The 13,032-nt window shown below is 48.5% G+C and overlaps 2 protein-coding genes across 32 annotated transcripts in view; both read left to right on the forward strand.

Annotated features, from left to right (window-relative positions):
* EPB41L1 (erythrocyte membrane protein band 4.1 like 1) overlaps positions 1–5,950 on the forward strand; it is a 126,378-nt gene extending 120,428 nt beyond the window's left edge. For 23 of the 29 annotated variants that reach the window (XM_067707998.1, XM_067708006.1, XM_067708009.1 and 20 more), the window contains one exon: positions 2,479–5,950. In XM_067707998.1, coding sequence (XP_067564099.1) covers positions 2,479–2,487 — 9 coding nt within the window. In that variant the 3' untranslated portion in view covers positions 2,488–5,950. The remainder of the gene's footprint in view (positions 1–2,478) is intronic. The other 6 variants (XM_067708022.1, XM_067708017.1, XM_067708024.1 and 3 more) reach the window with 1 other exon arrangement.
* Positions 5,951–8,876: 2,926 nt separating this feature from the next.
* The window catches only part of AAR2 (AAR2 splicing factor), a 66,834-nt gene continuing 62,678 nt past the window's right edge, over positions 8,877–13,032 (forward strand). For 2 of the 3 annotated variants that reach the window (XM_067708030.1, XM_067708028.1), the window contains exons 1-2: positions 8,877–8,969; positions 12,056–12,864. In XM_067708030.1, coding sequence (XP_067564131.1) covers positions 12,108–12,864 — 757 coding nt within the window. In that variant the 5' untranslated portion in view covers positions 8,877–8,969; positions 12,056–12,107. Of the gene's footprint in view, positions 9,202–12,055; positions 12,865–13,032 lie in introns of all 3 variants that reach the window. The other variant, XM_067708029.1, reaches the window with a different exon arrangement.

Genomic DNA, 13,032 nt, shown 5'->3' on the forward strand with positions numbered 1-13,032 from the left:
CGATTTGCTCACAGATTTGGAGCTGGGAACACAAAGAATTGGTTAGAGAGTCGAACCTCATCTGTTAGACTCCAAAGCTGCCTTATGGCCTTAATCTCCTGACCACGCTGACTGTTCACAGTATCTATCTCATAGGGTTACTGAGATCATACATCTACAGTAGTAAGCACCGTGCCTGGCACATAGTAAGTGCTCGATAAGAGTTAATTATGACCATGATTACTATTAACACAACGTAAGCTAACAAAATGCTGCCCGTTTGGACTCTGCTGTAATAAACAGAAAAATACATGATCATACAGTATTGTTTAGATGTCCCCGGTCCTTCTGAAGTGTCTGTGGGCTCTAGAAGATATCCCACAAACCCAGAATCATGTGTACACTGAGTTTTGGGCAGGTACTTTATTAATCGATGAGGAAACTTAAGGTGAAGCCGGCACTGTAGGAAAAAATCCTCAGAAAGTAGCAGAATGGAGTAGCAAGAACACACCCAGCTTTGGACTCAGAAAGTGTGCCCAGAGGAACCTGCCTGGGCCTCAGTTTTCTAACCTACAAAATGGAGTTAATCTATAAACTGGAGCTGCTGTAATAATTAAACAACATCTATGAGTGTCAGAGGCCTCTCAGGCTGCTATAACAGAACACCGTAGACTGGGTGGCTTAAACAACACACACTTAATATCTCACAGTTATGGGGGCTGGGAAGTCCAAGGTCAAGGTGCTGGCCAGTCTGGTTCCTGGTGAGACCCTCTTCTGGTTTGCAGACAGCCATCCTCAAGTGGTAGAGAGCAGAGAGAGAAGTTATCTGTCTCACGTCTCTTTTTATAAGGGCACTCATCCTATTTATGAGTGCCTTCTAAAGGCCCCGCTTCCATATACCATCACCTTGAGGGTTAGGGCTTCAACATGTGAATTTCAGGGGGACATAAACATTCAGTCCATAGCAATGATGTACCAGGTGGTATCTCACATACAGAAGGTGCTCGGCAATGTGAAGCTGCTTCCTTGTCCCAATAGTTTTGTCATGTTGAGGGGTTGATGAGAGCCCTGAGCAAGTCAGACCCTAAACTTCTATCACCAGCCTGGTGCACGAGGCCCTGTTTCCACGTGGGCATCCATCTTACCAGTCATCTTCTCTCCCCTCCCTGAATCCTCCAGGAACACCTGTCCCTGCTCCAGTAGATTTCTTTATGAAGTTCTTCCTCCTTGAAGTTCTTGCTGTGACTGTGAAATCACGCCCATCTTAGAGTCTTCTCTTCTCTCCCTGCAACTCACAGGCCAGATGTGTGGCTTCTGCTCCATCTTTGTTCACTGGCCCGTCTCCTCCATGCAAGACCTGTCTCCCAAACGTTGCCAGCAAGAGGGCAGCATCCAGCCAGCTTCTCAGAGCTTTCTTACTTTCAAATTTTTAATTAAATGGGGGAGGGGATGACCTATTCCAAAGCAGGAGCCTAGGGTTCTCGTCTTGTTTCTGCCACCAACTTGCTAAGTCATTGAACCCTCTGGGCTTCGGTTTTCCCATTTGTCAAATGAGCTGAGAAGGATCAAATTTCTACAACTCCGTTAGCACCTGACCATATGTAAGTGGCAAAGGGCAGGGACAACATGCCACTTGTTAAATGGTTTGGGGTAGTTGCTGTGTGTCAGTCATGGTGTTGGGCCCTGGAAAGACAACAATAAGTAAAACACAGCCCTTGCCCTCAATGAGATCAAATGTGGTTAAGTTAACAACAATAGTAATAAGCACAGCCAGTATTTACTCAGCACTTACTATATGCTGAGCCTTGTCTTGAATCCTCCCTACAACTTTGTGAGGTGGGACCCATTTTACAGAGGGAGCAACTAAGGTCTAAAGAGGTTAGGAAACTTGCCCAAGATGACAGAGCTAGTAGACTGTGGAATGGGATTTGAAACTAGGATTGTCTGATTTCAGAGCCCATGCCCCTTAACCACTGAGTTTTGGAGTCAAACCTGAGTTGGAATCCAGACTCCAGTTTCTTTACTTAAACACTCCTCTGTGGGGTTTAACCCCCAGGACACAGCAGGCAGTGGCAAACAGAAGGGAAAGACAAAAAAAAGATCTGCAATCATGACTAAACATTTCTTAGAACTGAGAGCAGATAGAAAGACAAAAGGAAACAAGTATAATCTTAGCTTTCAGTGTTCAAGGAAACTTGGACAAATTTTCCAGCCAAAGTAAAAGATACCACCTGCCTGGAAACAACCCAGAAAACACGCATGGCCTTTGGAGTCAGAGAGTCAGACAGAGGTGGCTTCAGTTCTCAGCGGCCACTTTCTTACAAGCTGTGTGGCCTTGGACAAGTCACTCTATCTTCCCTAGTCATAATAAATGGCACACGGTAAAGACAGGGAAGACAACCTCTTGCCATGTATTTAAAGATGAGTGACAAAAGTTACTAACTCTTCTTGTTCTCCTCCTTCCTTTGCATCTTCTCCCCGCAACACCTCTGGCTTCAGGAATCCTGACCTCTGTGAAGAGATGCTGGCGTTTCTGGTCCAACCCAAGCCAGAGAACCGTAAAGAAGGGGCCTTCATTCTGGATTCTCCAACTCAACACCGACGTCCCAGCTGCGACGTACTGTCCCTGACAAGAGACTGGGAAAGGAAAAGCATATATATATAGATATATATAGATATAGATATATATACAGGAAACATCACGTCCTTGCACTGCTGCCGGGGCTGGCCGAGCATTCGGCCGACAGCAACGGCCAACATCTGAACGCCTACATTTCCTTTGCAGACAAATTGAAGAATTGGTGGGATTGTTCAGGAAAAAAAAATTATAACAACAATAATCCCTTGCTCCGCCCCCCCCACACCCCCTGCTGCGCCTGTCCCAACCCCCCTTGAAGCCCGCGGAACAACCAAGACAAGCCAGACCACGCTGATTGTAGAAGTACAATGCGACCCGGGTTCTACATGTTCCATTCAGTGGACGAGCATTCCATTTCTTCTTCTCCTGCGTCTGTTGCCCACTCAAATGCAAAGGAAAACACTTCTGCAGCCAAGCAAGAGAAGCTGCAGCAGCAAGACACGCCCCGTCAAACGTTTTCCAAGACAGAAAAGTCCCTGCTCGGAAAGGAGGAGGAGGAACACTAGATTCTTATTTTTTGGGTCTTGACACTGGGCTGCAAAAACCACCTTCCTTTCTTCCGCCTCCGCTCCCCGTCGACTGTCACACATCTTGTCAGTCATTTTCTGTCTGGATTCCCTCCTCCCTCTTCCCCACCCCACCCCCGCCTCACCTTCTGTGTCCTGGTCCTGCTGAGGGCCACTGCAGATGACTCTCACTGGAAGCGAGAAAAAGCAAAGCAAAGCAAGAATGTGAAACCAAGCCGCAGGAGGTGAAGTAGACATTGTGTGTTATGGGTTCTCATTATGAAGGTGCAGCTCGTAGATTCGTACGGATGTGCTTTTAAGTTATGTATATTACATATAACAGGAAACAAATATTAAAATAAACAGTGCTGGTAAGTATGAAGCTGACATTTTAAAATTATAATTATCTGACTGTGATTGATGTATCCCAAGGTTCCTAGATCTCACCGAACCGACCCTGCCAAGGAGACCCGGACTCTGGCTGTGGGTCGCTCACAGTAGGAGCCGACGGTTCAGTGTAGAAATACAGTGTGTGGTGTTTGTAACTGACTGATTGGTGGGGAGGGGCGGGGTCCCCAGGTGGAGAGGCAGGGATTTTGGCAAGAAGGGAGCAACACGGGTGTGGTTCAAGATGCCTTCTCCCCCTGGGCAGTAGCAACCGGGGGGCTGGTCTGTGCTCAGGCGTGGGGTCCAGAGTTAGGATTCTGCTGCACAGGTCTCCCGGCCCAGCGCCCCCGCCTCCCTAGGAGGCTCGCCTCCTTTCTCAATCTCTCTTTGTTTTGCCACGTCTTGCCTTTTCCTGACCGCATTGTGACAGCTGACTCCCATCCCGAGGGAGGTGACATACCCAGCTGCCGCGGAAGATGGTGGCTTCCACCTGGCTGTCTGAACATCCCCAGCCCAGTCTTTTCCTTTACCACTCCTGTATTCTGTCTGAATCATTCTCTGCTTCCTGGGCCAAAGCAGCCATGGTAGAGACTGAACACAGGGCAGGCCCTGCTAGGTCAAAACCGCACTCCCAAAGGCTTCGCCTGCCCCAGAGTAAGCCGAGGAGGATCTACGTATAAGACCCTGGCTTTAGAGACCTCGCCTTCAGTCGGCGTCTGCGCTCTGAGCCTGTGGCCTCGGAGTCCCAAAAATGGCCTTGAGCCCACAGAAGCCCTTGGAGAAGACCCCCATCAAAAGCTTGGCATTGCCCTCTGGCACACGTGAGCCTTCCCAGGCTTACTTGACACAAGATGCTTCCCTGAGCTTAATGAGGCCCCTTCTGAGGGAGTTTTTCCACACTGCCCTTCACTTTCTCAGTCCCATTTCATTTCCCCCATCCTGCTTCTAAAGCACGCGGCAAATTCACTCAACAAATATTTATTGAGTACTTACTTGTGTCAGGCACTATCATTAGGCTCAAGGAGAAAGCGTGGGGGGGAGCAGAGGGACCTGGGAAGAGCCCTGAGCCAGGCTTACATCTCTAACCGCTCTGAGAACATTTCCGAATTCTCTCCAATTATCAGACATTGCCTAGGGATGTCCCAGAGAGGGGCTTGGCTTGCTTATTAGTTACCCCGGTGACACATATGCTTAGCTGCTTAACTGGTGCTGACCTGAGGCAGGACAAGAAACCGGAACGGTGTTTGCCTCTGTGGGCAAAAATGGGATGGAGAGAGGGCGGAGAGAGCCCTGCACCTGGGGCCCAGGTGACACAGTCAGCCACATCCCCTCTGGGGCAGGCTGGTGGCCCACTCCAACTCCCCCTGAGAGCGAAGGCACACTTCGAATGCACCAGGTTCTTTTTACAGTCCTGGGAGAGAAGCCACAGAACCTCGTTCCTGTCCTCCTCAGCCTGAGAGCCCCCAGCGTTTCTGGGCCAAGAGCTGGAGTGGCTCCGCCCTCTCCGGGCCACCTGGAATTGGACTCAGGCATCCCTGTCTTTGCAGGAACCAGGTGTCCCGAGAGCACTGGACATACCTCAGAGAGAGAATATTTGTTCTGGGTCTGTGCCTGCCTACAGACCCTAAGGGTGTGGCTTTAGGGCAGGGAAGATGTGACCAGGCTTATTAGCTTGTGGGCCAGCCAGGGCTTGTGGAGCTCTCCATCCCACAGATGTTCTGACCTTCCGCCGAGAGGCAGGCAGTGCCAGCAGGGAGGAGGGGAGCTGCAAAGCTGAAATCTAGGGCACTGTTTCCTCCCCATCCTCCTCTTCATAGGGAATATAGACGTTTGTCTTGTCTGTCTTCAACCTACTTTTCCTTTTTACATTTCGCATCCTTTCTGTGCCACCTCTCCACCCAGGAGACCATGTAGCATGGTGGAAAAAGTCCTGGAGGGCAGTCAGGAGTTCTGGGTGGCCATCCTGGCTCAACCCCTAACTCACCACGTGCCACTGAGCTAGTCCCATTCCCGCTTCGGGGCCTCAGTTTCCTCACGTGCAAAACGAAGAGGAGAAAGCAGAGGGTCTCCATGCCCTTTTGCCACTCTGCCAGCCTACAGATCTTTGTTTTCCCTTCTTTTGCTTTCTTGGGATCTTTTCCATCTGAGGGTATGGGAAGTGCCAAGACCTGTTTCAGTTTTTGAATCCTGCAAGCACATTCCAAGACTGGCCTGAAACTGCATGAACAACATCACTCTAAATATATACTTTTTTTTTTTTTTTTCCAAAAGCACCTTCCCAACCAACTGCGATGCTGTCCTGGTCCTTTTTACTCGCACCCTTCTCTCCTCTCTTGTCCCCGCGCTCCCCCACCTCAGTGCTCCGTGCTGTATGCGTGTGCTCTCTGTTCTTGTATACTCAATAAAAGTGAAATAAATGTGTTTGATGCTGAACCACAAACTGCCTTGGCATCTCTCTCTCTGTCTCTGACCTAGGCTACCAGTACAAGTTGGCATCGTGGGAAGGGCTAAAACTGGGTGGAGAGATCCCAACTGGGACACTTTCATTCAACCTACAACACTTTCATTCAAATATTTGCAGATCCCAACGTGGTCCAGGTCTTGGCTTTGGCTTTACACGTACAACAACAAATAAGACAAAGCCCCTGACCTCCAGGAGCTCACAGGCTGGTGGAGGAAGCTGATAACAAAACAGGTGAGCACTCAGAGATGATCCCAGAGTGATCAGCACCAGGAAAGAAGTGCATCAGGGAAGGGGATCGTCACTGAAGGAGACCACTTTAAATAAGGTGGCCAGTTATGGCCTCCCTGAGGACATGATTTTTGAGCTGAGTGAAGAGAAAGATCGAGTAAGGTGAAGAACTTGGGTGAGAGCATTCTAGGCAGCAGGAAGAGTAGGCGTGCGGACCCAGGACACAGAGGGGCTTGGTATGTGGAGACACACTTGAAAGAAGAGCACCGCCATTGGGGTCTTTTCCCACATCCTCCTTCATGGGAGCCGAGTGGATAATGTATACAGCAAATGTTGCCATAACCCCATACATGCTACCCGTCCCAACGTTGACATCATCTTTCTTTCAATTGAGTCTCTGTAAAAAAAAAAAAAAAAAAAAAAAATTATTTAAAAAGGAAACTATATTACTTCCACAAATGAAAAACTAGCGTCACTTGGCAAAGGAAGGAGGTCTTCATAAAAGTAAATGCAAGAATATTAAAATTTAAAAACCATAATCCATGTGAAACCTAAATGTGTCCCTTGGGCTACCTGAGGTTCATGTACCAGCACTTTGCTTTCATTCTACCAGACAACTCACCCCAAACCACCTTTCTTTACTACCCCAAATCTCACAAGCAAGAGCCACTGCTAACTCTCTGGTCCATTTTCTTCCAGTCTTTTCTCATGTATATGTATTTTATCAGAGTTGAAGTCACCTTGTACATGCTGTTCTAAACACTTTTTTTGGTGGGAAGGCTGTGACACAAGGCATGCGGGATCTTAGTTCCCCAGACAGGGATCGAGCCTGGGCCCCCTGCGGGGGAAGCCCGGAGTTCTAACCACTGGACCGCCAGGGAAGTCCCCCATTCTAAATACTTTTAAAGACTTAAATCCTGAGCATTTCCCTATAACTTCAAACACTAAATACTGTCTTTTCTTTTTAAAGGTAATTCATTAAATGCTACAAGATGCTATGCAGTGAAAAGCAATTCTTCAACTCTCTCCAGACTCCTGTCCATTGTCAGAGGCAATTGCTTCCCGGAGTTTTGTGAATCCTTCCCTGAATTTTCCCTGTAGGTTTCCTTTAGTTATCTGTCACACCTGGGGTCCTGAAATAGGACAAGGTTTGCAAACATTGGGTTCCCACCCACCCTGGATCTGTGTCTCTGTCTCCCATAAATACAGAGTCAGCCTCCAAGCTGCTTAGGAATAACCTGGCTGATTCATTTAGATCAGTGACTCTTAACTTGTGTGTGTGTGCGCGCATGTGCGTGACTTTGTCCCTCGAGGAACATTTAGCAATGCTTGGAGATATTTTTGGTTGTCACACTGAGAGGTGCTACTAGCATACAGTGGGTAGAGACCAGGGATGCTGCTAAACATCCTACAACACACAGGACAGCAGCCCTACAACAAAGAATTATCTAGCCTGGAATCTCAATAGTACCAAGGTTGAGAAACCTGATCTGGGTGGACATGCAACCCACCAGCTGGGATTCCTGAGCTACCACCTATGGCTCCTGTGCCCATAGTTCAGTGCCCTGGAGTCTCAGAAGAGGGTGAGTCCTGCTAGAATAGGGAGCTCTGAAAACAGACCAAGGAGCTCAGCACCTAAGGCTGGAAATGGGGAGGGGTGGAGAGGGAGCTGAGCTTCTTCATGCAGGAAATGGAACTGACATGACAGACAGATTGACACGCATGACTGTGACTGATGGAGGCCATCTCTGGCTAACCCAGCAGCAGCTCGTTGTGATCAACCATGACTGCAGGGCCCGGTCTAGTCTGTAACCCACTAAGAGACGAATTTTGACTGAGACAGATTGGCATGCTTAGTAGGGTTAGTGCAAGGATTAGACATCATACACCAAGTGGCCTGCCCTATGGGTCTTGCACTTACCTAGGCAGCCCTCACAATCATGTAAGCCAATTCCTTGTAATAAAGCTCTTATATACCTCCTGTTGGCTCTGCCTCTTTGGTTGAACCCTGACTGATACAACCACCCAGCACAGGGCTAGGCTCCAAAATAGAAGCCATTAATTAATAAAGAATTACTGTCATTAATTAAATGCATAATATATGTATTGAGCTGGGCCTTTGTGCCTGGCTTTGTGCTAGGTTCCAGGAAAACAGTGGAGAACAAGACAGGCAGGTTTCCTCCCTCAAGGTGCGTTTACAGCCTGACTGAGATATCATAGTAGGCCTGCACTGTCGGAGGACACTGGGTGGTTATAGCTAGAGGGACCGATGTGGTGACTACTGCTGTGAGACTGGTTCTCTCTGGGCTGGGTTTCTGAAGCTCTTCTCTACAGCTGAGTATGGTTGGAAGCTGGGACCGGGTGATAACGGGCCAGCTGTGACACTGTCACTCGGATAGAGATCGACTGAACCGAACCACGACTGAGCCTCTGTCTGTGGCTACTGGGCAGCCATGAACTTGACCCCAGCCTCAGAAACCATGACTGATTGAGACCGAAAATCCATGGCTGGTGGATGTGTTTCTGGAGCGGGATATAAAGTGCATCGTTTGATGAAAGTTATTATCCACTGTTCAGAAGCTAAAACCAGTAACTAAAAGTAGCAAAAGGCAATATTTGATGGGGCGGAACCTGCAGAGGCGGACCGTTCCTCCCGCGACCGAGAGATCCGCCCGGCCCCTTTTCCCATTGCTCCAGTCCGGCGCCCGAGAGGGAGAACTTCCGGTGCGCTTCCGCGGTGCCTGAGCCTGAGGCAAGACCCAAGTCGGTGAGCGCGGCCTCCTGTCCTCTTTTAACTCCTCTGCTTTCTTTGTCTGTGTGGTCCGGCCACCCCTCTTCCCAGCTTGGGATCGCGGATGGCCCTGCACTAGGGCACCTAGCGGGGACTGGGACATCCCCGTCTGTGGGCCGGTGGTGGGACCCACCTGTCTCTACAGGCCTTGCTCCCTGAGAAACCGTCACCAGATACACCGTCGCCAGGACTTCCTGGGGCACCCGCGGTAACTTGCTTTTTTTCGTAACTTTAGAACTTGCGGGCCGGAGGCCGTGGCTCCGCCTGACGTGGTTCTGAGCTACTCTCTGTAACTTCGGCTAAGGTCTTTTCTCCGAACCGAGGCTTTGTTTCTTATCTACAAAATGGGTATCATGCTTTTATTAAACAAATGTTTACCAAGTGTCTAATATGTGCTAGAGATACAAAAGACCCACGTCTCCTGGAGATGACAGCCCTCTATTAACATTTGCAAAATTGCAACTGTGATAAGTGACATGGAAAGATACGAGGCGCCGTGAGAGCGAATTACAGGAGAACTGACTTAGACCCGGTCAAAGAAGCTTTACTGAGGAGATGAATATTGAGCAGAGATCAGAAAAATGATATGAGAAAGAGGGGAGGGAAGAGTTTTCTATCAGGGAAGCCTCCTGTTTGAGGGTCTGAAAGGGGTCAGTTTGGCTGCAACAGAGAGCGTGTGGGGGAAAGCATGGTATGACACAAGCTGGAGGAGTTGCCAGGGACCAGACCACGCAGGCCTTCCTTGTAGGTCATGGTGGGAATTTAGTTTGCCAAGAGCCACGTGAGAAGCCTCTCAGAGGATATTAAGTATGGGTGGTGACATGCTTAGATTAGTGCTTTGAGAAGGTCACTCCAGCTATTGGATGGAGAAGGGATTGAAGGGGCGATCGCTCTCTGGGTGAGGGATGTGGTAGCTTAGCTTAAGGAGGTGGTAGAGAGAAGTGGGTGGATGTGACTTTCTGCCTCCCAAGGCATCTTCTTTGTGCCAGGCCATGTGCCAGCTGCTGAAGATATAGTGAGGAGAATTACAGTCTGGTGGAAATAGAAGGAAAGGAATGGCATTATCAAGGAGGGGCATACAGATGCCACCAGGGAAGATGGCTAATTGATGAGCAGTTATTCTAAATGCGATAGCTGTTCATCTAGCAAATATTTATTAAGTACCTTCTGAATTCAAGATTAGGAATAGGAAAATGATATAAATTATTCAGAGCAGTGGCTTTCAGACTTTTTTGATTGTGACCTACAGTAACAAATACATTTTATGTTGTGACCAAGAGTCCATTCAAACACACAAAGCTTCCGAAAACAGTACTTAGCTTTAATATTTATGATGTACTCTGATTTTTAAAAATTCTGTCCTTTTATTTTAAAAAATTAATGCTGGCTGAGATTCCCTAAAATGATCTCTTGACCCATTAACAGGTTGTGACTTGCAGTTTGGAAAAATAATGCTGATTTAGAGTGAGAGTCATTTGTGGTGGGTATTGGGTTAAGACAATAAAATATGTCCTTAACATTTTTGGAAAAGGGTTGCTCTTTCTTTCCTCATGGTTTTATTTTGTTTTGTTTGTTTAAATAAAATGAGTAAAAAGGATTAAACAGGCAGCTGGTCCTTCTGTTTGTGAAGTTTTGGGGCCTTGTTTATATGTCTGGCTAGATTGGAAGTGCCTAGAGGGCAGTAACTGTCTTACTCTGTGAATGTTTCTGTTAGTGCCTGGCAAAGATCCTGGCACAGTGCAGGCATTCCAGGGTTATTTGTTGAATTGAATAGGTAGGTGTCTTGGACTAAAGGGTTAGATAATTGTCCTGTTTAAATTAGTTCATGTTGGAACCATTCTTTTTTTTTTTAATTAATTAATTTATTTATTTGGCTGTGCCAGGTCTTTTTTTTATAACAACACCTTTTATTAATTAATTAATTATTATTATTATTTTTTTTTTTTTTTGCTGTGTTGGGTCTTGGTTTCTGTGTGAGGGCTTTCTCTAGTGCGGCGAGCGGGGGCCACTCTTCATCGCGGTGCGCGGGCCTCTCACTATCGCGGCCTCTCTTGTTACAGAGCACAGGCTCCAGACGCGCAGGCTCAGTAGTTGTGGCTCACGGGCCTAGTTGCTCCGCGGCATGTGGGATCCTCCCAGACCAGGGCCCGAACCCGTGTCCCCTGCATTAGCAGGCGGATTCTCAACCACTGCGCCACCAGGGAAGCCCTGGAACCATTCTTATAAATACAGAGGCAGTGTGTGTCTGCTTACAGAAGTTTTATCAGTGTGTCCTCATGGGTAGTTCAGAGGTAGACAAAATAAATGTTCTATGGTCTTTCTCTTCGGATCCAAGGCCAGCTGTGCTTCCTGGATCCCTTCTGGGTGAGCAGTCCAGAGCTGCTACTGACTGTGAACCCTTTGGGAAGTCGTTTCACTCTCTGGACTTCAGGTTTTTTATAAGTAAGAGAAGAAGGGTGTGGTTGTGGTTGAAAAGCTCTTTCACTGCCCAAACCTTTTGTGAATTTTAGATACTGAGCACCCACTTTCCACCTTTGGTCCATTTCTGGGCCTTCCCTGAGGCTTATAGGAAACTGAGTGGGTGCTTCTCAACTCTTCTGGGGACTCTCCAGCAATAGGTTTTAGACAGAGTTAGAGTTTAAGATAGTTTAGGCAGAGTTATAGTTAGAATGGACCAGCCAAGCTTTCTCTGCCTTCATCCTCTGTTGTGAGAAGGAGATCTGAGAGTAGATCCTGAGTGAACAGTGGAAAGAACACTGGCCTGGAGGGCAGGGTACCCAGGTTCTAACTGGGTCCTCTGTGACCTTGAACATGTCACTTTTCTTTAACTGATGTCTTTCCAGCTGTGAAGTGAGTGTTCTTGCTCATTAAACCAAAACACAAAACCCCTCTTCTCTTTGAGTCTTATTTTCTTCATCTGTAAAACAATGCGGGGTTGTGGTGAAAATTAAGGGAGATAATTATGTCAGGGGTCTAGTTCAATATCTAGCACATAGAGAATGCTCAGCAAATGAAGCATCCTTCCCCAGGTTCTGATTAACTCTGATATATTTCTTTTTCAGCTGTTCTGGAAAACTAGAAAAGTTTTCTTTTTGGTCACTCACCACTGGTCCCATGGCTGCCATGCAGATGGATCCTGAGCTTGCCAAGCACCTCTTCTTTGAAGGGGCCACTGTGGTCATCCTGAATATGCCCAAGGGGACAGAGTTTGGCATTGACTACAACTCCTGGGAGGTGGGGCCCAAGTTCCGGGGTGTGAAGATGATCCCTCCAGGCATCCACTTCCTCCACTACAGCTCTGTGGACAAGGCCAATCCCAGGGAGGGGGGCCCCCGTATGGGCTTCTTCCTTAGCCTACAGCAGCGGGGGCTGAAGGTCCTGCGCTGGGATGCAGTCCAGGAAGAGGTAGACCTGTCCCCAGCCCCAGAGGCTGTGGTGGAGGCCATGAGGGCCAACCTCCAGGAGCTGGACCAGTTCCTGGGACCTTACCCATATGCCACACTCAAGAAGTGGGTCTCACTAACCAACTTCATCAGCGAGGCCACAGTGGAGAAGCTCCAGCCCGAGAGTCGGCAGATCTGTGCCTTCTCAGATGTGCTGCCTGTGCTCTCCATGAAGTACACCAAGGACCGGGTGGAGCAGAATCTACCCCGCTGCGGCACTGAGTGCAAAAGCTACCAGGAAGGCCTGGCCCGGCTGCCCGAGATGAAGCCCAGACCTGGCACAGAGATCCGGTTCTCCAAGCTGCCCACACAGATGTTCCCGGCAGGTGCCACGCCGGCCGAGATAACCAGGCACAGCATGGACCTGAGCTATGCTCTGGAGACGGTGCTCAACAAGCAGTTCCCCCAAAGTCCCCAGGACGTGCTAGGTGAGGAGGAACGAGGCTTTGAGAGTGGGCCAGGGGAGGTGTATATAGTAGGAGGGCTTGAGAACAAGGAGTACATCTTGGGTTATCTAGTCCAGTGGTTCCTAAACCTGGCTAGGAGGCGGTCTTGCCCAGAATGCTTGTTAAAGATACAGATCCCCAGGTCTTACC

This window comes from Pseudorca crassidens, chromosome 15 (genome assembly GCF_039906515.1).
Source record: "Pseudorca crassidens isolate mPseCra1 chromosome 15, mPseCra1.hap1, whole genome shotgun sequence".
Taxonomy (NCBI): domain Eukaryota; kingdom Metazoa; phylum Chordata; class Mammalia; order Artiodactyla; family Delphinidae; genus Pseudorca; species Pseudorca crassidens.